The sequence below is a fragment of the Clinocottus analis genome, unplaced genomic scaffold, assembly GCF_023055335.1.
Source record: "Clinocottus analis isolate CAN_PGR_092001 unplaced genomic scaffold, fCliAna1.0.p SCAF_52, whole genome shotgun sequence".
Taxonomy (NCBI): domain Eukaryota; kingdom Metazoa; phylum Chordata; class Actinopteri; order Perciformes; family Cottidae; genus Clinocottus; species Clinocottus analis.
The window spans coordinates 76,672-98,444 of NW_027176210.1; the positions used below are offsets into that span (position 1 = coordinate 76,672).

The window sequence follows — 21,773 nt, forward strand, 5'->3', positions numbered from 1 at the left end:
GTCTTCTGTCACACAGAGCTCTGTCTGCTTTGTGACGATTTTGTTTTCTCACCAAAGTCATGTGTTAAACTCTGCTGCAGCTCGTAAGTCGCTGGTCCATGAGCTGAACGAGGGCGTCTCCAGTCGGGTGTTGAAGCTAGAGAAGGAGAACCGGGAGCTTCAGGCCTCCATAGAGAGACTGAAAGAGGGCAACCACCTCCTGCAGGAGCAGCAGCTCCACACGCAGGAGCTCGACAGGGAGAACCAAGGCCTCAGCAAGAAGGTAGAAGGACACACAGTAGTTTTCTGTTACCTGTTACTCATTTGCATGTCACTAATAACCACAGTACGTTTATCTTGTGTGTTTGTTAGTTGGACCGTCTCCAGGGTTTATTGGACCAGGAGAGACTGACCAATCAGGACATGGAGTCCCTGGGAGAGGAAATATTGAAGGAAAAACAGATTCTGGGGAGAGATATGCATACTCTGAGGGCAGAGAAAGACAGACAGGTAGTTCACACTCACACACACTTGGGTAACATCACACTGTCCGCTATAAGAGGCCAGAATGCATTGTTCGTTCCAATCCTCCTGTCCAATCAGATCTCAGAGCTGGAGAGCGAGAAGCAGCACCTCTCTGACGCCGTGGCGTCCCTTCAGGAGCGAGCGCAGTCAAACGACGAGGCGAGGGTCCGCGAGGTGGAAACGGAGAACCGCCTGCTGCACCAGAGCATCACCGACACCAGCTCTCGATTGGCCAGCTTAGAAACCCAACTCAAACTAGCCAGTGAGGATGCGGATAGGCTGAGGGAAAGGGCGGGGCGGTGCGAGGAGGTGGAGCGAGAGGCGGCGAGGCTGGAGAGGAGCAGGGACTCCCTGAACAGAGAGGTAGTACAAAAACACATGTTTTATGTATTCTTAGTACAAGCTAACTTTGATTGAAGAATAAATTATGTTTGACTTCTCTGTCTCGCTTCTAGGTGGCCTCTCTGCGTGCATGCAGCGAGCGGTCCGAGGCTCTCGAGAAGCAGGTGTCCTCCCTGGAGCAGGAGGTGCACCGGCTGAAGCGGGAGGCAGAGGAGGCCCAGCGGGAGCAGCAGCGGCTGGCAAAGCACGAGGCGGAGAGCGGTCTGCTGTCGAAGGAGAACCTGGACCTGCGCTGCTCGCTGGAAAACCTGCGCTCCACATCCGCCCGCCTGGCCTCCCTCCAGGAGGAGCATAAAGAGGCACAGAGGGAGACCCAGGATGTGCAGAGGAGGCTGGAGGAGGCCCGAGAGGAGGCCCAAGGAGAAAAGAAGAGGGCGGAGAGGCTCGAGCTAAACGTGGCATCCCTGAACCAGGAGAAGCATCGCTTAGGGGAGGAAGTACAGAGGAGCAGAGAGGAGAGGGAAGACGAGGAGAGACAGAGACAGGACACCCAGGTCAGAGAGGAGGAACTGAGGAGGGAAGTAGAAGAGATGAAGGAGGAGCGGAGAAGGAGGGAGGAAGTTGAAGAGGAGAGGAGGAAGCTCCAACTGGACTTGGAGCAGTCAGAGATTGGCAGGAAGCACCTGGAGAAGGAGAGCTGGAAGATCCGAACGCTGCTGGAGGGGAAAGAGACAGAGCTGGAGGAGAAAGCCAGACGATTGGCCACCGTGAAGAAAGAGGGCGTGACTCTCTCTAAGGAAGTGGATAGGCTGAAGGAGGTGTCAGTCAAAGCCAAGGAGTTGGAGAGGGAGAACAAGGAGCTGCAGAAACAGGCGACTATTAACAAGAGGACTTTGGCTACTCTGAGAGAGGTGAGAGGACAACGTCTGTGGAAATGATTAAAAGTATTAAACAACTTAACAATAAATAGTCCACCGGTAGATAACACTGACCCCTTTATTTGTAACGAGAGACCACTACACAATACATAAACTAAGTGAACCTCAAGTTAGCTGCTGACGCTAGCTGTGGTGGCTGTTCCATGACCAACATTGTTTTAACCCTGACATGAGGGCATGTTGATGTGTATGAGTTCCCTCGCTGCAGCTCTTGTGTGTGTGTGTGTGTGTGTGTGTGTGTGTGTGTGTGTGTGTGTGTGTGTGTGTGTGTGTGTGTGTGTGTGTGTGTGTGTGCAGGAGTTGGTGTCGGAGAAGCTGAGCGTTCAGCAGCAAAGTGTTGAGTTGGAGAGACTGAATCAAGAACTGGAGAAGATCGGACTGAACAGAGAAAAGCTGCTCCAGCAGGAGCTCGCGCTGGAGGACAGGTAGTCTGCTGCAGACTCACAGGATTCTTGTGTCGAAGTTAATGTCTGATGGGAAGTTGACCGGACAATTTTCCTCTTGTGCACCCGGCAGCAGGTACAGGCTGCTGGAGTCTCGGCTCGAGGAAACCGTCCAACAGACGATGAAGGTGAAAGAGGAGAAAATCTCCTGTCTTGAAAGGAAACTGGAAGAGAGCAGCACGCTCAACACTACGCTACGTGCTAAGCTAGCCACAGTAAGCACGTGCACACAAACATCTGTCAAAGAAGTCTCCAGCTTGTGGGGGTTTTTTTTTAAGTGTGTCACAATCTGTCTTGTTTGTTCCAGGGGGAAGAAAACCACAGCTACCAGCAGAGCTGTGGAGGCGACCGGGGTCAAGGGTCAGCCACCGCTGAACTGCTGCGGATCAAAGATCACCTCATTGATGTCGAGAAGAATGTATGATTGATATGATCACATATACTTGTGTTTACAACGTATTGTAGTTGTTGTGTATATATTTACATTTTTATAATTCACCTTTTTTCACAAAATGAATGAGCCTCTGTTGAATTATTGGACCATCAGAATTGACTGCATGTGGCTCCTGTGTACCACTAAGATGTTCTTCATGTTATTAATTGTTCTGGTGTCATTTCTTTCCCAAGAGTTCCTCCCTGCAGATGGAGAGCAGTCTCCTGAAGGAGCAGCTCAAGCAGCTGGAGAACCAGAACACTTCTCTGAACAACCAGATGACGGGGCTGCAGCGACACACCTGCACCCTGCAGGAGCAGAATTCAGCTTTACACACACAGACCGCCAAACTGCAGGTACACCGTCCAAGTCAGTCACCGTCACAGCGGCTGTGCAACAGTTCTGCAGAGAATGTTTTATTGGACCGCTGCCTTCTGATGGACTCATCTGCATCTCAGGTGGAGAACTCCACGCTCTCCTCCCAGAGTGCCTCTCTCATGGCCCAGAATGCCGTGCTGCAGGGCCAAGTCACCGCCTTGGAGTCGGAGGTGGAGACGTGGCAGCGGCAGCGCGAGGAGGCGTGGCGAGCCAGAGAGAGCGTGCTCAGCGACCACGAGCGCCTGCTGAGCGTTCACGAGAGGCAAGCGCACGAGTACGAGCAGCTCATCAGTCAGCACGCTGCGCTGAAGGGCAAGCAGAGGTCGCTGGAGGGCGAGCACCGGACGCTGCACAGCAAGTAAGTGGCAGCACGCAGACCCGACTGCTAACGATGAGTCCTCATCCAACACTGAGAGGTGAGCAGTGAGGAATATTTAGTCAATACTTAATGGGGGAAGCTAAAAGTAATCCAGTCCTCTATTAAAAGGACAGTGAAATGACATCAGAGCATCTTTAGCTTCTGTAACTTTGGTGTATTGCGATGTGGGGCTTCATGAATAAAGTGCGACGTAAAGCAAAGATACGGAGCTGTGGGATCGTTGATTGTTAGATCATCCACATCTTATGGAAATGTAAAACAAGTTTTCAAAGCTGAAATCTAAATACTAAATACACTCTGACGTAACGGTTGAGGGAGGTTTGACATGATGGGGTTAACCAGCCAACAGAAACCCCAAATATTTCACATTTTGCAGGAAGAGGAAAAAAGGAATTTGTGATTAAAGAAATGAATAAAGTCATAAACACATATCTTGCATTTACATTAACACCGGTTTAGAACTTGGTGGATATATATTTATCATGTCTCATGTCACTGACTGCAGTGGACAGATTGTTACTGTTATTTTTGAGTTTATAAGCTGAAGCAACTAATAGGATATGAAGAACATTTTTAATTAAACTGACATGAAGCGATCCGCAGTAGAGAAAGAGGTCTCACTCTGTCTGAGTTGTTGGGACTACAAACACACGAGCAGGCTGAGGACAACAACTTGATGACGGGCTTCACTTTAGCCCTTACTGTTCAAATGAAGTATCCCAGCATCACCCGGACACCAACATGAGATCTGCTCTTCATGTTTCAAGATCAAATAAGTCCAAACTGAGACAGAGAATGAGCCTTCCCCTTCACAAAAATGAAGCTTACAGAAATAGTTTGCAAAGTGCAAATGTGAATGGAGAAGGAAGGTGGACTGGATTGTAGATTTATAGTCTTTATTCTTCCACTCGTCTTCACGATGTGTTAACATGGTTTACTCTCCTTGGCCTCACAGTGGAAACAGGACTGATGCCAAAGAAATGGAAACTGTTTTTCAGTTTAAGGAACCACACATGACCGTGCTCAAGTTGTAATCACAGGCGACGTCGTGTCTGTCTGCAGGTGTTGTACTTTGCTGCAGCAGAAAGAGAAATGGGAGGATCAGGAGAGACACGGTCGCAAAGAGAAGGAGGACCTGAACCAGGAGATCCAAAAGAGTCGTCTTCTCCAGCAAGAGAACCTACAGCTCAAAACAGAAGTGGACAGGTACTGCTTTACTGTTTCTTAAGGTGTTTTGAAAAGGTCTGGCGTTAAAGGGATGGCAATGACGTTAGGAAGTTGTGTGAAGTACTTGTCCACAGTCAGTGTATTTCCTATCGTATGACCTGCTGACAGGAGCAAAGCAGCGTACTGCTGTGGACGGGGGCAGCTGCTAAAACCTATTTACTAAGCTCAATACCACGTAAAATACAAACTCTATTTGGAATGTTTTTGCCAGTTTGATGGGACGAGTTCACCAGCAACCTGCGTGTTCGACAAGGTAAAAAGAAACGGCTTCAGTTTCTCACCAGATCCATATGTCTCACAGCAAGGTAACGCTCAGCATGTTGATCCGGTGGGCCTTCTCCCTGGTGGTTAAAACATGTTTATCTGACAGCAGTAGGTCGCTAACGTGCAGTAACTCAGGTCTAGTTCTTCAACTGTTTGACGTCATGACCGGCCATGAACTGCACGTAATACACTGACGATGGACAAGTGCTTCTTGAAACCCCGCTCCCAAAGTAATCCAAACTAGAACTCAAGTTCTTTCTCTTCTGAATCCCCCTCCAGGTTAACAGAGAGCCAGTCGCACCAGGCGGAGCAATGTGATGGACTGCAGCAGCGCATGAACGACCTCAAGAGCTCACTAAGCTCCGCCCAGCGGGAAGAGAGTCAATGGATGGCACGATACGATGCGCTGATGGAGCAACACCAGGGCCTGGATCTAACCATGACCAAACTAGACAACCACTGTGAGGTGAGCTGGGCCTTTTGCTTGGCCAGCAGGGAAAACACCTGAAGCACAGCATTCACCGTCACGTGTCACTGCACGGACCTGACCCCGGCTGCGTCCCTGTGTTTTTCAGCTGTTGAGCCGACTGAAAGGGAACCTGGAAGAGGAGAACCACCACCTGCTGAGTCAGATCAACCTGCTGAGTCAGCAGAACCACACTCTGCTGGAGAGGAGCATGGAGAGCAAAGAGCTGTATCACCAGGAGCAGAAGCTATACATGTAACTGCACAATGACACCCGCAACACAAACTGTGGCCCATAAAACCACAGCGCTAGTAAACCACATGTCACTATGTTTAACTATACAGCAGACGCCACAAATTACATGGAGGGATGAGCTCATCTGAGGTTTTGTGTGCGCATGAAGGCAATATAAATTAACCCTTTGCAAACCAATTTGCTGGAAAGCTTCATTGCTTCATCTCGCATCACTACAAACTATGTTTTTGGAGCATGTGGATGTTCCCTTAAAACCTCCTATTTATGGTCAAATTGACCATGAAGCAGGGTACGCTTTAGGGCTGGACTACCTTGTGATTGACAGGTCACTACCAGGGTCATAGACGGCATCTCTGTCAGCTGCCAGCAGTCCAAATACGGTCACGTCGGTTCACTAAATTAAAAAGCCGAGCTGGCGCCGGCCAAAGCGACGGGCTCGACGTTTATAAACAGCAGTCCACAAACCAACATGAGGACCAGGTCCACTTCTGTGTCTTTGATTGGAACGCACCACAAAGCTTCTAGGGAGTCCCGCCACAAGTACAAAACACTTCCTGGTCCAAATCACATGACCTAAATCATATAGCTTTCCTGTTCCAGCTTTACAGATAAACATAAAACAATGCAACAGTAGATTCAGGTATAACTGTCCACTGAGTGTCTCTAAAGAATAAGATGTGCTGAAGTAAACCATGGCCATGAATAATCACAATGTTGTCTGTGTGTTTTTATTTCACGTGCAGAGACAAGCTGAACGCTCTCCGTCGCCAGAAAGAGAAACTCGAGGAGAAGATCATGGACCAGTACAAGTTCTACGACCCCTCGCCAAAAAAGTAATGCCTTTATAGACTCACTTCATTTACTTTCTCACAGAAAATACGCACTAGTTGTGTGTGGAGTTGGTGCAGAGCCGGCCCAGGTAACGGGTTGATGTGTGTCCCGCCAGGAGGAGCCAGTGGTCCGGAGCCAAAGCTTTAGCCAAACTGATCAAACCCCGCAAGGAGAGCAGCAGGGAGAGAGGGCCGGACCGGGACAAGGACGCAGGCAAGGAGAGGGAGCGGGCAAAGAGCGCCCCGGACATCCCGCTGCCTTCCCCGCCGCCCCTGCTCCCCCCGGAAACCCCACCGCCTCCACCCCACCGCACAGGAAGTGACAAGCTGGACGGCGGCCACGCCCACAGTAACCACAACAACCACACCAGCAGCACCGGCCTGGGACCCCAGAGTCCAGCGCTCACGCCCATCTGCAGAGGTAACACCCTCCGTCTTCATGCACCGCTCATCATCAGGACCGTGAGGCTCTGCCTCTGTGAAGATCATGAGGCATTGACAGTGGAGGAGACTTTCATGTCTGTGTTGTCATCTTTATGGAGCACGAGAGAGCGGAGAGCTGCTTGAAGTCTTTCATTTTGAAATGCATATGCAAGTACATTCTTGCTGATATTCATGGTTTACAAACCTGAAAGCTGATGGAACATGGTGACTTCTGATCAGGCTCACCTCCGTGTCTTCACCTGAAGAGGGCGCTGTTGATCTCCACACATCACTGCCGCTTCGCCCAGCATTAGTCTTTCCATGTTAACACACAGAAGCATCCAATAGCACACAGAGGGATTATGGGATGTTTCTACTGCATTCTTTCCAAACTCCTTTTGGAGTGTTTGTAATGCATCATTACATTTTACACTTCCAGGTGCTTCCTGGTACTTCATAATTCACTCATTGTTTGAACAAACAAAAGGTACAAGTTTGATTCAGTGATTAAAAGCATTTAATACTCTCAGACTATTAGCCCTCTGAGTAACTATTTTTATCATAATAAATGTGTGCTTTGTGAAAAAGGTAAATCACTATTAAACTACTCTAAATTCATTAGCAGCTAACAACATTTTTAATATAATGATCATAACAGATATTACAGAAACACGGTATTATGTTAATGATTATCAAACATTTCTAAAATGATACTAGATAATAATAATAACTTTAGAGCTGAAGTTCAGTGAAATGACTTCAGCCCATGTCGGGCTTGTTTAAACCATGGATCTTATAACATTCACACTGGACTCCTTCAAGCCACTAACTACACTCACGTCTGAACCAGCTGGTGACAAGAGGCCTCAAGCAGACGATTGTACTCACACACACTAGACAACTCTACACACTCTGGCTACCTGAGCCACACTTTCATCTCCATCCTAACACCAGACGTGGGTTCTTATGCATGGTCCTAACTTTATTAAGTTTCTTTTTCAATGTTGTTGTTTCATAGAGCTCCACTCTTCAGTGGCCTTCTCCTCACGGCTGAGCTCAATTCACTCTCACTGGCTTTTAGGTTGAACTCCTCCAGCAAGTTGAAGTGAGATTAAAATCAGTCTTAACCTCCAGATGTGTTGTCTGCATAGGTGACACATCCCGACACCAAGCTTTGCACTAGTAGTCCTACTTTGTTTGACTTAGAGTGAGTTGAGGTCTCCTTGAGTCTAATCAATGCATGGTTTCACTTGTGGCTGGTTTTATTCTCGTGGATTTTCCTGCATGATGTCTATTATTTATCACTCTGCCAATAACTTCTTAATCAACTGTTTCCTTTGATTCACTGTCATTATTTCATCATTTGCTTTACGTTTCTCCATCCCTCTCTCCTATCTCTCTCCACTCTATCCATCTCAGCCCCCCCCACCCCAAAACGCTTCAGTTTCCTCCGCAGTAAAAGTCAGGAGAAACTCCTCCCCTCTTCCTCCTCCTCTTCCTCCTCCTCTTCCTCCCGTCCCTCCCTCTCTCTCACCAGAAGACTGCGATTCTGGTCTTCCACTGACATCACAGCTGACGTCATCACTAGCCAGTCAATCTCAGCCAACGGAGTATTCTAAAACCCCCTCCTCCTCTTCTTTAACCACACACATCATCATCATCTTCCTCATCATCATCATCACTGCTTAGCAACACTGACTCTCAGCACACAGCAATGCACACATCACACACGCAAGTACTCATGAACACTAATGCACTCGCATTCCTCCAGCCCTCAATGCACATTCAGAACACACACACACACACTCACACACACACACACAGGCAGGTGCACGCAGCGGGTTTGAGCCAACCAGTATTACTAGTAAGTAGTAAGCACACACACGTGGACATGGTGTATGTGTGCGCACCATGTTTCCCAGCACGCCTGCACACGTCTGCATGTCCTTGCTTCAGTCTTGGTGAGGATGTGTGTGAATGGAGCTCGTGTGTGTGCCGCTGTGCTCGCTTCATGTTGTAACCTGGTGTCTCGCTGAGGACGGAGTTCTGTGTTGAGAGACGATCTCCTCTCGGTCTGCATCGGACTTGTGAGCTGAAAAGACGATCTGTTGGCTTCACAGAGCTTCGCTGCAGAACGAGCTTTCTCTTAGTTCAGTCCTCAGCGAGGGGTCACAAGGTCACCGCTCTACTGCAAGCTCGTCTCTTTGTCACCCTGTCTGTCCGTCCTCTGCTTTTGAAACACCAGCGTCTCTAAAACAGCCGACATGAATGAGATTACGAAACAAAAGGTCTTCCTCCCAAAAGAAAAGTCAAATTCATCACACACACTCACAGGTTTTGTCCTCAGCTTTACTTGACGGTGGCTAACTTTAGCTACTGTTAGCTCAGGTTTAGCAGTTCGCTGACTTGGACTCTTCTCTAGCTTTTCTATTGTTACTGTGACATTTTAGCCAGATACACATGTGACCTCATCAAGAAGTAAACCGCTCATGTTGTCACATCCCGTTAGGGAACCATCCCATAACATCCTTTATGTTATGATCTGCTCGACACTTATAGCTAAACGCACTCATGCATACTCATAATGATTCAATAACCTCATCATAACACATCATAAAGCATTCTAGAAAGACTTACAAGGGCATGTACCATGATATTTCATCACTGCTGGTCACTCACTGACTTTTATTTTGCCAGGGTCACAGCGTATTGAGGGCTGCAGGGATGATGTATTTTGGTAGTCAAACAGGAAGTTAGTATCACACCGGTTCCCGCTGCAGAAGCCAACAGGAGTTTTCCTTTGGATTATTTCTAAAAATAATCTCTGTGGCAAACATACTTTATGATACTTACAAGTTTTGTTCAGTGGGACAACAAACACCACTTTTATGATCTTTGAAGGGTCAATGCAATCAGAAAGAAGCTGACGTTAGTCTGTGAAGGAGCTCCACCGCGGTCACATGACTTCACTACTCCCGCCTGTGTTCACCACAGACCTTTTTCCAGACATCCATTCCTGGTTTGGACTCATTCCTGCAGAACTGTATTATAATTCTCATAGTTGTAATAGATTATTATCACTGTTTCTGTGTTGTTACTGTTGAAATGAGAGCAAACGCCAGAGAGCAGGTGTTTGTACACGCAGTGACGTCTCTGGGTTACATTGGTGAGAAACACCCAGTCACAATGTTCAGTGTGGCTGAATCAGTGAGTGGATAGCTGATGTCTTGCTTGGCTTCCTCGCTCCTTCATGTGACGCGCAGCACACGTCTCATGGTCATACAACGGGTCCCTCACAGCTCTGTGGTTGGTCCTCAGGTTTGGGTGACCGGGGCCGCGGCGTGTTGCGCAGCAGCACGCCAGGAGGCAGCAGTGAGAGCGTCAACGGAGACGACGGACCGGGACAAGGTAAAGAACACCCCGATGTTTAACGAGGGTCAACTTTGGATGCAGATGTTGTAAAATCCAGCAGGAAAACTGATCATTAGGATGGATGGTAGTTTGAGGTGTTCACATACATTGTGATACGGCCTAGTTGTTGTAAACTAACAGGACTGGTAGCATGCACACTGTTCACTCTGTGAACCACCGGCTTGCATTGATTTGAATTCGTAGCCTAAATGAAAACGTACGTTTCCAGCTGCTGTGTCACGACCTGTTACCTCGTCAGGTGTCGTGGACGTTCATCACTGCCAGTGTCTGTTTGGTCTTGAAAAGCTAAACTGAGTCACTGGGAAGGAGGAGAATCATATCTTTACATTATGCGGTTGTACTTTGTCCTCAAACACTTCCTGTTACTAATACTTGTAGCTTTGAGAAATGCTTTGTTAGTGGATGATGTATGACATCATTAAAGGTGACAGGTATTTTGAGTATAATATAAATTGATGATACTATGTCAGCCTCACCTCTTTGCGCTCGCTGCCCCCTCAGGTCAGACCCTGAGAGCTCTGAGCTCCACTCCAAGCCACCCGTCCCCCTCATCGGGCCTCGCCAGCAGCTCCAGACCGGGACCAGGTCTCGTCCGCAGGCCCAGAGGCGAGCCAGACTGTTGATACTCATATTAATCACCCGTATTCATGAGGCAGCAGGAGTGTGTGTTTTGTTTTTAACGGTGCGTGAACATTTACAGGTCTGTTATTTGATGAAGACTCTCGCCACAACTCTCCTGACTCCATGTTCGGTCAGCGTGGCAACACGGGAGGTCGCCCGGGGTCAGCAGACTTCAGCCGCAACACCTCCAGCTCCAACTCGCCTGTCAACGGCAAAGGTACACACACACAGACACACACACACACACACACACACACACACACACACACACACACACACACACACACACACACACACTCTGTGCATCAGAGGGAACATTATATTTATATGTTGCTGAACCTTCACAGCTCGGCCAGTTCTTTACATGTCAGTAAACAATAGATCTCCAAGTTTTAGTGATAAAACTATAGATTAGTTTATTTATCATATTAGAATTTCTGAGCATATAAACAACAAAGAGAAGATTTAACAGCTTGCGTTGTATAATACCAAATGTTTATTGGGATTTATTCTAAACCTTTGGCAGTATCTCCAAACCCCTCTAGATGGCGCTCTGAGGCTCACAATTGGGCAGCAGGCAGCATGTTTGTATAATGAAAAAGATAATTGATATTATCTATTATTGATAATGTATAATATTAGATGATAAAGTATAATGCCTCAGTCTGTGTACAGCTCATTCATGCTTTATGTACAATATTCTGTCCTAAAATGCTCACAGGTACTCAAAGTGAAAGTTTCAGTCGGTAATAACTCGATATTTCTAACGGTTTTAGACTCATCGGATCGCCAGGCTCGCTCAGCCAGCCTGTCTAGTGACGATGCGATGGGTCTGAGCCAATCACAACAGGCCCTGTCACGTAGCTCCACCCTCCCATACGACCAGGCGCCCCAGAGGGCCCAACCGCAGCGCGGGGGCGGGGTCAGGGCCAAGACCCGCACGGCGTCTCCTGGAAGTGAGATGGTGACGCTGGAAGAGTTTCTGCAGGAGAGCAACAAAAAGTCTCCTCCTATGGTGAGAACTGCATGAATCTATAGTCCAAGTTTATCTTAATATGTGTGTCAACTCATGAGAAGTCCAGTCAGCCACGAGGTGAACAGAGACTCAGTATCCACTTTATTACAGACACCTCTCGTCTGCACATCTCACAGCTTGAGCCTTCAATTAAAACTTTACGCTCACTCGTCACAAATTAATTGCGTTTCTTTTGTTTTCTGAATAAAAAAGGCTTAACAATATAAATTGTTAGGTCACAGAATTATTCTGATTCGGCCTTAAAGCCATGAACATTGCAGCTACATGAATAATGTACTGTGTGCACGAGGAACTGAAACCTGAACATAATGGTGATGAAGTCAATGTTCAGATTATGGTTTGGTTCTGAGCGACAGCCAGACGTTCATCAAACATTACAAAACCGTACAGAACGAAACATAAAAAAATCCAATCCCCTCTAATAACCTCCAGGTCGCTCCTGGTCGTGGTGTCAACAAAACCAATAGCAACAGTGAGAGTTGTATGGTGCAAATCATGCAGTTAATCTCTAGACAAACAGAAAGATGGAGTCGTTTTCTTTATTCGGTTGTTATGTCTATGAGAGTAAAGAAAGGAGCCAGTGAAGCGTGTTCTTTTGGGTCCAGATATTGCTGCAGTGAATATTTCTGCAGGTTTGGCTGCGGAGACCTTTCAAGACAGACTATAGAATAATAATAGTTTCATATTCATTCACAGCTGAGCAGACTGCTTGGAACAAACATAACGGTGGAAATGAAAAGCAGCTCCACAAACCTAGAATGCATTGAACAATGTGTTGATATCGACGCTTTAGTGTCTTTTTCATGCTGTGGTTCACTTCCGCAGTATTCTGAGAACTGCTCTGACTGGGGAAATGTCCCATGTATGGTCATTTTACATTTGAAAAAGACACACATTCTTTAAAGATGAGGACACATCCACCTGTTTTAATCTGCATCATCAAAGAAGTGACGTTCCTGACATTCAACAGCTGTGAGGTTTTATTCCAGCTGTTGTCCACGTAGGGACTGAGCCTGACGTGAGGAATCAACGTGAGAATACCACTGAGTGGCCGTCTCACTTGTCATGCATCTGCTGATTCACTTAAAGAACTGCAACACACAAATTCACATTATGATCAACAGCAGACGTATTGCATGTTCTTTCTTTCTGCCACACGTGATCATTTCTACAGCACTTTAGGGAGTTTTAAATCTTGACACTGCAATCCAAATATTGTTTTATTGCAAGTCAAATAAATTGGATGAGAATCCAAAAATATTTTTGCAAATTCAAACGGTTTTGCGAGCTGTTGAGCTGAATCTCGTGGGCGGAGCTACGCTGAAAGAGCTAGCTAGCTAGCTAGCTAGCTAGCAACAATGAGAGGCAGATGGCGTCTGTCCTGATCAGTCAGCTAGACCTAAAAAACAATATTTTTTAAGATGTATTTATTCTTTCTATTTTTTGTATTTCCTTTTTGTCTAGGTGTCAACAGAAAGTAGAGAGGACTTGATGACTGACTACTTCACCAGAAGTCCCGCCCCCTCGACTCCCGCTGACAGAGATCAGGTGACTCCCACCAGCTACGTCACGCCCACTGTGCAGTCGTCCAACCAGAGGCCGGGTCAGAGCGTCAAACCCTCGCCCCGCCAGCCTGTCGGCCAATCCCCGGCCTCGGGCCAGCCCGCCGGCCAGAGGAGCAGCCAATCGCTGAGCAGGGCTTTCAGCTTGGCCTCGGCTGATTTGCTGCGCTCAAACGGGCCAGACAGCTTCCGTGGAACTGAAGGCCAATCGGATGCGGTCGTTCGGCGACAAGGGGGAGGAGCTAGCGGGAGAGAACGGCCGCTCTCCGCTCGGCTGGCCGGCCCGACCAATCAGCACGGAGACGGCAGCTTCCTGAACCCGCCTATTCACCATTCGTCCTCTCTCAACCTGCAACCGGAGAGACACACGGAGAGAGAGCGAGAGCGGGGGAGGACGCCCGTCTCTCGGAACGGCCCCACCTCGTCCTCCACCTACCACCACCGCGCAGAGGTCGCCATGGTGAGCCCCGTCAAGGCCGCGCCCGCCACGCGGCCCGACGAGGCCGCTGAGCACGAGGAGGTGTTGAGGGAGGGGCAGACGGGTGACTCCTCCCACTTGAAGAAAGAGAGCGACAGCTGTGACCCTGTGGAACGCCCGAAGAGCACGCCTGCTTCCCCTGACCCCAACAACGACCCCCAGACTGTGTGGTATGAGTACGGCTGTGTCTAAACACTGGCACTGACGGACACCCGAGGGTGTGGCCGGGTCTAAACACAGAAACAGTCTGCTGGGCTGAATCCAAACCCTCACTCACAAGCAACCAGCCTCCGGGCTCTTTGCATCGTGGATGCATGTTATTCTGAGCGTTGCTCAGATGCAACATCAGCTGGGAGTAAGTCTAAATCCTGGAAAGCAAAAGCCAAATGTAATTGCATCTCTACCCAAAGGAGTCGTGACCTCTGTTTGTATTTTCTGGAACAAACGTTTGTAGCTCAACAAGCAGACCTGACTCTGAATGAACAGTCAGGAAGCTTCCTGAATCAAAGATCTGCCAAGGATTTCAGCCGCCCCCAAACAATCATGTCCCCCCTCGCCGACTGGATCTGAAGAGCGATGTCACCGTTCTCCATCAGTATCGGGTCTCTGAGGGGACACAGTGTAGACTCACTGATGCTCTTTAGACATGAACACCTCAACACTATAGATGTCTCTGAGAATGCAGGATTCACCGGCCTCTGCTGTTTTATTATTGCCTTGGAGTCACATCCAGACATGGAGATGGAGCTGAGAATCCACAACACTCAAAGCCCTACGTGCGGAGCTGAGGACCAGAATACTACAGGCGGGCTTGGTCTACGAGCTGGAACTCTCGTGACCACCGACCGACGCACAGTCCGGCCCTGCTAACGTTCACCTGGAGGCCACCGGTTCAGTAGGACTGGAATGAGCTGTCACCGAAGGAAGTGGTTGGACTTAAGTGAAGGCCACCAGAAGCACCAGAGCGACTGAATGTATCAGATTTCTCCTCCTATTTTCTGTCCTCCTCCTCCTCTCCTGAACAAACACAGAGACACGAGGAAGGAGAGAGGAGGATGGACTCAGGCACCGAGAGTTGAGGAAGGCGGAGAGCGGTGGACAGATATAGAGATGGAGAAGTTACAGGAGGACGGAGAGACAAACAGGACAGAGGAGGACGCGCTCCTCCCAGTTAAATTACAGTCCTTCTCCCTCCATCTTTAGATTCTGTCCCAGCATGCAACACTCTTAACACTTTACTGGAAACGTTGCACAGCACGGGCCAACACTAGCTTGACACACACACACATACACACACAGACAGATGTATAATAATATACACAGAGGAATTGTCCTTGAGGGGCTCGGTTGTGGCTTTGCTAACCAATGAGCTGGACTTAATTTACACACACACACACACACACACACACACACACACACACACACCCCACTTGGTAAACCACTGTGTGCTGCTGTGGTGCACTGCTGCACGCTAGGTTAGCCAGACACTAGTGAGTCTGAGTCTGCACAGCAGAGAGGTTCAGACCCACTGTGATCTGGATAGTCAGAGTTTGCATGTGATGAATTGGCAATAAAGTTTTTCTAATACCTGAGAGCACCAAGTGTTTGCTGTGGGTCAACAGGTGATGGGGTCAACGTGTCTGTGTGTGCTCACATCAGGCTCAGCGCTTACTGGCCCCTGACCTAGTGCCAGCTTCAGCGAGGTCAGGGGTTTGACCTCGAGCACCATTTGGATCAAATCCCACTAACAGACGGGTTCCTTCAGCAGCGGCTGCTTCCAGCACTTCCACTGTTCTCTGTCGACACTTTGAAATGACAACCAACGGGGACCTGGAGGAAGAACACCAACCAGATGAGTCTGACCACGCAGAGGTTCACGTTGTTCACGTCTCATCACTCGGGGAGAAGATGCAGATGACTGTTTGGGTGTTATGAATACTCTGTTTCCTCTGAGAACACTGAACAAAGAGAGGAAGAGGTGGAAATAAATGAAAGTATGTCTTAGAGACAGATGATGTTAATGGAAAACCAAGAAACTTATGCTAATTCTTCTGACCTTCAGTCTGTACTGCTGTTAGTGAATATGCAGCTGTGCCTCCTGCATCCTGACCTCTGATGATGAAGAGGAGGAGGAGGAGGATGCAACTCTGGAATCCACCACCAACCTTTCCACTCGCCTTTCAGAACAAACAGCACGTCAATATGCAACGAGCTAAATCATTTCATCTGGAACATTTGTACATGACAGATATTTTATAAACGGGCCGTTATCCTAAAACCTTCTGGATCCTTTTGATCCTGAAAATAAATAACTCCTGTCCTCCAAGTCCAGAGGATCCACGATCATGATGTGACACACAGCAGCGTGGTGCTGAGTGACACTTTAGAGTGTGTGTGTGTGTGTGTGTGTGTGTGTGTGTGTGTGTGTGTGTGTGTGTGTTGCTTCAATAACAGAAAAGATTGCTTTTGGGAATTCAATGTTTTTCTTTCGACGTCAGCACACACACTTGTGCGCATCACATTATGTTATTGGCTCTATGGAAACTGTGTGTGTGTGTGTGTGTGTGTGTGTGTGTGTGTGTGTGTGTGTGTGTGTGTGTGTGTGTGTGTCTTCTTGTCTGTCCTCTCACTCCTGTGGGTCAGCTTTACTTGCTCGTGTTGAGAGCAGCAGCGGCCGTGACCTTTTGAACCGGGCCATGACCTTTTGAACTGGGCCGTGACCTTTTGAACCGGGCGCGTCCAGACGCGCAGGAGGAGCAGCGTCACACACACTTCCTGTTCCTCTGGTGCAACTTCCTGCTGCTGCTCTGCTGTGATGAGACGACTGAACTGAAGGAAAGGCGACTGGTGTGAAACTGAGGGTGAAGTGTTTTGTAATAAAGATTTACAAAGTGTGACTGATGCTGCTCTTCACTACCACACTCTGAATGTGTCCCACTTCCTTTTCTGTAAGGAATATATCACAAAGTATATTTTACATATTCATATTGCACGATAAGGACACCAGCGTGACAGGAAGTAAGAGATGCTTCTGCAATCCTGTTCAAACGACTTTTTTCAGAGTTGAGTGTCAATTTATTAATAATGTTATGAATGATGTGTCCCTGTGAGCCACAGCGGCATGCCAGAGAGACACCGGGACCGGAAACCAGGACCGGAAACCGCATGTTTCTCTCGTCTTAAAGCACTTTGTCACTACGTCATCATTCACACTGATGGGAGGAGCCATGGACTAACTCATCTACATACATTACGTCATACATGTTCACCCTCCAAGAGCAGCTGCAGGGTTCAGGTGTCATGGACCAGCGGGACCGGGGATCGAACCCCCGATGCTTGGATGACAGGACACGCTGCTCTGCCACGAGACACAGGCGCCCCAATGACAGGTGATGTTCACCTGAAGAGGCTCGTGATGTCAGGATGTTGGAGCTTTGGTGGATACATAAAATGCACAGCGTCACTCATGAGTGACGTATTGTTGTCTACATGTTGTGTTTGTATTGTTGTTTGATGCTTTCTGTTCATCTGGTGAGGTTTGTTGTGAGGAAGTTATGCAACTCAGTCACATCCATCATTTGTCTAGATGTTGTTTTCCCATCATGCACCATGCTCACCCCTACGTAACTAAACATATGAAATACATAACGTCACGTTTGCGTGTCATCTCGACCTATTCGGCATGTGCGTTGTGTGCGCGCGCAAGTGTGCAGGGAGCGCGCTCCCCACGTGCGTTTGTGTCAACTACAGAGAGAGCGCGAGCGCGCGCAGGCGGTGACTGTGACGCGCAGCTGCAGCGGAGAGACCGGTAAGGACTGCTGAGCTTCACTGATTATGATTATGTTGTAAACTAGACTACAACTCTGGAGATGTGATGTGTGTTTGTGCTTACGGAGAGTCTGCTGCTGCTGTTGTTGTTGTTGTTGTTGTTGTTGTTGTTGTTACGTCTGTCGGCGACAGTCTGTGATCTTCGGTATTAAATAGCTGAAGTGGCACATCAGCGGACTCCTGTTGAATATGGATCATTATGGAGCGGTCACGTGTCTCGGGTGAGGAGTTAAAATGCGTTTTGGCTCCACAGCTCTCCAGTGAGGAGTTATTAATTATTGATGTGAACTAGTGGTGTCAGTGTGCACGCGCTCCATCACCGCGTGCACCGGACTGCTGCGCGTGATGGGGCGCAGCATGGGGGCGACTTCAACTTCAACTCGAACCACGTAAGATTCCTCAATATCTAAGTCTTATGAAAAGTGACCGCAGTGTGCAGCTGTGAGGAAGAGGATGAGGAAGAGGAGCTCCACGGCTGCTGGAGGGTTCAGACCAGAGCAGTGACTGATTACTGACCCAGTAGATGATTAGACTATTGTAAAAATAAAAAGGTAACTTGAAGGCACAGGACAGGGTGTCGCCGTCGCTCTGCAGTCTGATCTCTGAGCGTCCTGCAGCAGCGGAGCTCGAGTCTTTCATCAAATCAAACAGAAGCAGCAGTAATCAATATGTTTACAGGGCTGTGCTTCAGGGATTAAGACAACACGTACCAGTCCGCTTGGGCTTCATGCCTCCATGAGCCACGAGGTTGAAAGCTGCAGGACCGACCTGGAGCCTTCAGTCCAGAGTGTTCTTCATCAAGCTGTGCTCTTCCACTGAGGGAACTGTGCAAACTTGAGGGATGTTTTCATGGCTGCACCATCCAATGAAATGACATGCAGCGACAGGCTGTATTCTTTTGGAGGGAGCGACTACCCTGCAGGTTGTTCTGCAGTCTTTACATCTTGATGAGGTTGGCCAACAGTCAGTTTCTGCTTCCTGATTAGATTCACAACGTTCCCACCAAACATTGACTCTCTGCCCACAAAAACAGAGGCTCGGCCCAGCGGCTCTAACTCGTCCTTAAACTTCTCATCCGTCACACGTGTTGTGACTCGGCCCTCAGCTGTACGGACACGGAGCAGCAGCCGCATTGCTGAAGCTCTTCCTGACGCCGCAGAGCACTGGAGCCCATTTACATGAACGTCACGAGCCACAGCAGAGAGAATGGATACAAGACGTCACACAGTATCAATAGATTAGGAGTTAAACTTCAGCCAGACCACAGGACATGACGTTGTAACACAAACACGCAAAGACACAAACTGCAAAAGTCGTTCATTTCTCCTCACAGCGGCGTCTTTGGAATCAGTACTCGGAGCAGAACTCTGATCTCTCGCCTCCGACCACACAAATAAATGTCGATCACAGTCTTTTGACTTCATTCTTAATTCAGGCACTCTGTGCTTTAATGTCCCTGCAGCCCGTACTTGGGTCCGGGCCCAGAGGTTGGGCACCGGTTGGACAGAATGCTTTTCTCTTTGTGGACACAAACCTCCTTCATGGTGGAAAAGGCCTCCTCAGCTCTCTGCGGGTAAAAGACGTGTCAGCGTACATGCAGAATGCATAAAGGCGGTAGTGCTGCGTATTGTGATCAGTAGGACTGGAGGAAAAGCCGAGGGCCTCTGTGACGGTGCCAGGGGCCACAGGGAGGCCGGTGGCCATGGAGGAGCGGTCCCGGTGTCCTGCGGGGCGACACGGCTCTTAAATTACTCTTGATGTGGAAATTATAGTGACTGGAAACGCCTCGAGGACACGACCCTCCACCAGGTCCACCAAAGAGACTCTTGGGATTCACTCAGGGGCCGCTGAGGGTCCCTGAAAAAACCTGCGACCACTGAAGACCCCAACATGCCCCCTGTTGGCTGCTGGGCTGGCAGGAGGTCTCAGAGGTCCTCAAGGTGTTCCAGACCTCTTCCAGAGGCATGAGACGGACTCTGCCTGCAGGTGCTTTGAGTCCAGAGAGAAGTTTCTCTCCAGGACCTTTACCGGGCCCTCCACGAGCAGGACCTGAACCCTGGAGATCCGTTTGGACCCATGACTCTCAAGGAGTTCCCATAGTCCCTAGAAGGACTGGATGACAGATCCGTCTTCGAGGGTTCCTTCAAGACCCCTGACACGTGAGAGCAGCCATGAGCCCGCTGGCTCCTGGCATCCTGTAACGGCCCCTGGAAGGATAACAGAAATCCCTCGTGGACCCCGAGACCTCCATCATGACCGTCAGACCTCTTGAGACCCTGGTGAAGGTCTCAGGGGTCCTGGAGAGGATTCCAGGCTCCCTGGAGGACAACAGGGCCACAGGGAGGCGTGGCCCTTCATTGTGGTTCAGGGCCCTTCCAGCAGGACGCAGGCCTTCATGGTGACTTCTGCTTTTCACTTCCTAAGTGTCAAGATTGAAATACTGTGACATGATTTAACAGAATGACTGTAATATTCATCTTATGACTGACAGTTCAACATAAGTTCTATCACAAATGGACTCTTATTCCTTTCCTCCTCTCACTCGCTGCCTCTTCCTGTCTGATAGCTTCTTGCTCACAGGGTGAGAGCGAGCAGGTTCGGTCTCTGGCTAATCTCTGGAGAATACTCTAGTATTCTGCGTGTGTGCCGGTGCTTCATGTACTTTGGGTCCAGCATGAAGTAGAACCTGTTGTCACTGGTACAGCCTGTTGCTCTACGTCGCTCAGGAAAGTAGAAGCTGCTGCAGAGCTCCATCTTATTCACCATCAGCTGCACATGCAGAGCAGCACCGACGCCGCTGTGTTCCATATGTTCACATGTGCTGCTGCCGGTATGTTTTACTCTGGTGCTGTATGAGCGCGACTGAGAAGCAGATATGAATAATGCATTGAGTATTCTACTCTGACATCTGATGAAGCCATCTGATCACCGCTCTGCTGGTTCACGTCGGTCTGTTTGTCCCTGTGCTTATCATTAAAACCATTAGTTCTTTCAGCAGGACTTGCATCACTTCTTCAGCGTATCTCACTCTCTAATCGTCTGTGTCGATTAGTTTACAGGCCGTCTTTATCTATCGTGCCGTCATGGTGCTCATTGTTTTGCCCAAACTAATCAGAAGCCAGTGAAGCATCAGAGCCACGTTTCAGTCCAGAGTGAAGCCGTGGGAGCGATTCAAAGACAGAATGAAATGCTCTTTACGTGTTATGGATGAGCCTTTAATCCTGTCTATAATGCTCCTCGTGGTCGATTGCTCATCATAAACATCTCGATGAGCTGGAGAGCTCTCGGCCGGCAGGTTGGACATGTTGAACATCAGACGTCTGAGAGACGTCCAACAGCTTTCATGAGCAGTGACTCCACTTCTGTCTGGAGTTCCTCTGTGTCGTAAATCAAACATGGCCACCGGGTTAATAAATCAAACTCTGCTTCCCTTGTGGACGGACACCAGAGAGCAGGGGAAGAGGCAGGAACGCCACGTTCGACTGAAGGAAGTCTCTGAAGTATCGGAGCTGATGGATGGAAGTGAAACTTCCACCGGCAGCACGTGAAATATTACAGCAGCGCTTTGAACAGAAATCATTGATTCCATATGTTCACTTGTGCTGCTGCTGCTAATGCTAATGCTAATGCTAATGCTGCTGCTGCACCAGACCGGACTGTTGCTGCAGCTCCTTCTGCTTTACCTGGTGAACTCAATCACAGGTGATTTGCTGCCAGCAGGAAGAGCAACACAGTGAACGTTGTGGTCACACAAACACTCAGCGGTGTTTGTGTGACCACAACGTTCACTTTGCTCCATCAACACTGCAGCAGGAGATTACACAACAACCATCAATACTCTACTAGTTAATACCATCAATACTCTACTAGATAACATCATCAATACTCTACTAGTTAACATCATCAATACTCTACTAGTTAACATCATCAATAC

General features: G+C 48.6%; 1 protein-coding gene across 2 annotated transcripts in view; it reads left to right on the top strand.

Annotated features, from left to right (window-relative positions):
* ccdc88c (coiled-coil domain containing 88C) overlaps positions 1–16,589 on the top strand; it is a 36,281-nt gene extending 19,692 nt beyond the window's left edge. For both annotated transcript variants that reach the window (XM_068601598.1, XM_068601597.1), the window contains 19 exons: positions 81–262; positions 352–489; positions 583–867; positions 960–1,757; positions 2,082–2,209; positions 2,301–2,442; positions 2,535–2,645; positions 2,855–3,016; positions 3,119–3,396; positions 4,480–4,623; positions 5,188–5,374; positions 5,484–5,629; positions 6,373–6,462; positions 6,576–6,880; positions 10,201–10,290; positions 10,816–10,920; positions 11,015–11,152; positions 11,712–11,950; positions 13,436–16,589. In XM_068601598.1, coding sequence (XP_068457699.1) covers positions 81–262; positions 352–489; positions 583–867; positions 960–1,757; positions 2,082–2,209; positions 2,301–2,442; positions 2,535–2,645; positions 2,855–3,016; positions 3,119–3,396; positions 4,480–4,623; positions 5,188–5,374; positions 5,484–5,629; positions 6,373–6,462; positions 6,576–6,880; positions 10,201–10,290; positions 10,816–10,920; positions 11,015–11,152; positions 11,712–11,950; positions 13,436–14,203 — 4,436 coding nt within the window. In that variant the 3' untranslated portion in view covers positions 14,204–16,589. The remainder of the gene's footprint in view (positions 1–80; positions 263–351; positions 490–582; positions 868–959; positions 1,758–2,081; positions 2,210–2,300; positions 2,443–2,534; positions 2,646–2,854; positions 3,017–3,118; positions 3,397–4,479; positions 4,624–5,187; positions 5,375–5,483; positions 5,630–6,372; positions 6,463–6,575; positions 6,881–10,200; positions 10,291–10,815; positions 10,921–11,014; positions 11,153–11,711; positions 11,951–13,435) is intronic.
* Positions 16,590–21,773: the final 5,184 nt, after the last annotated feature.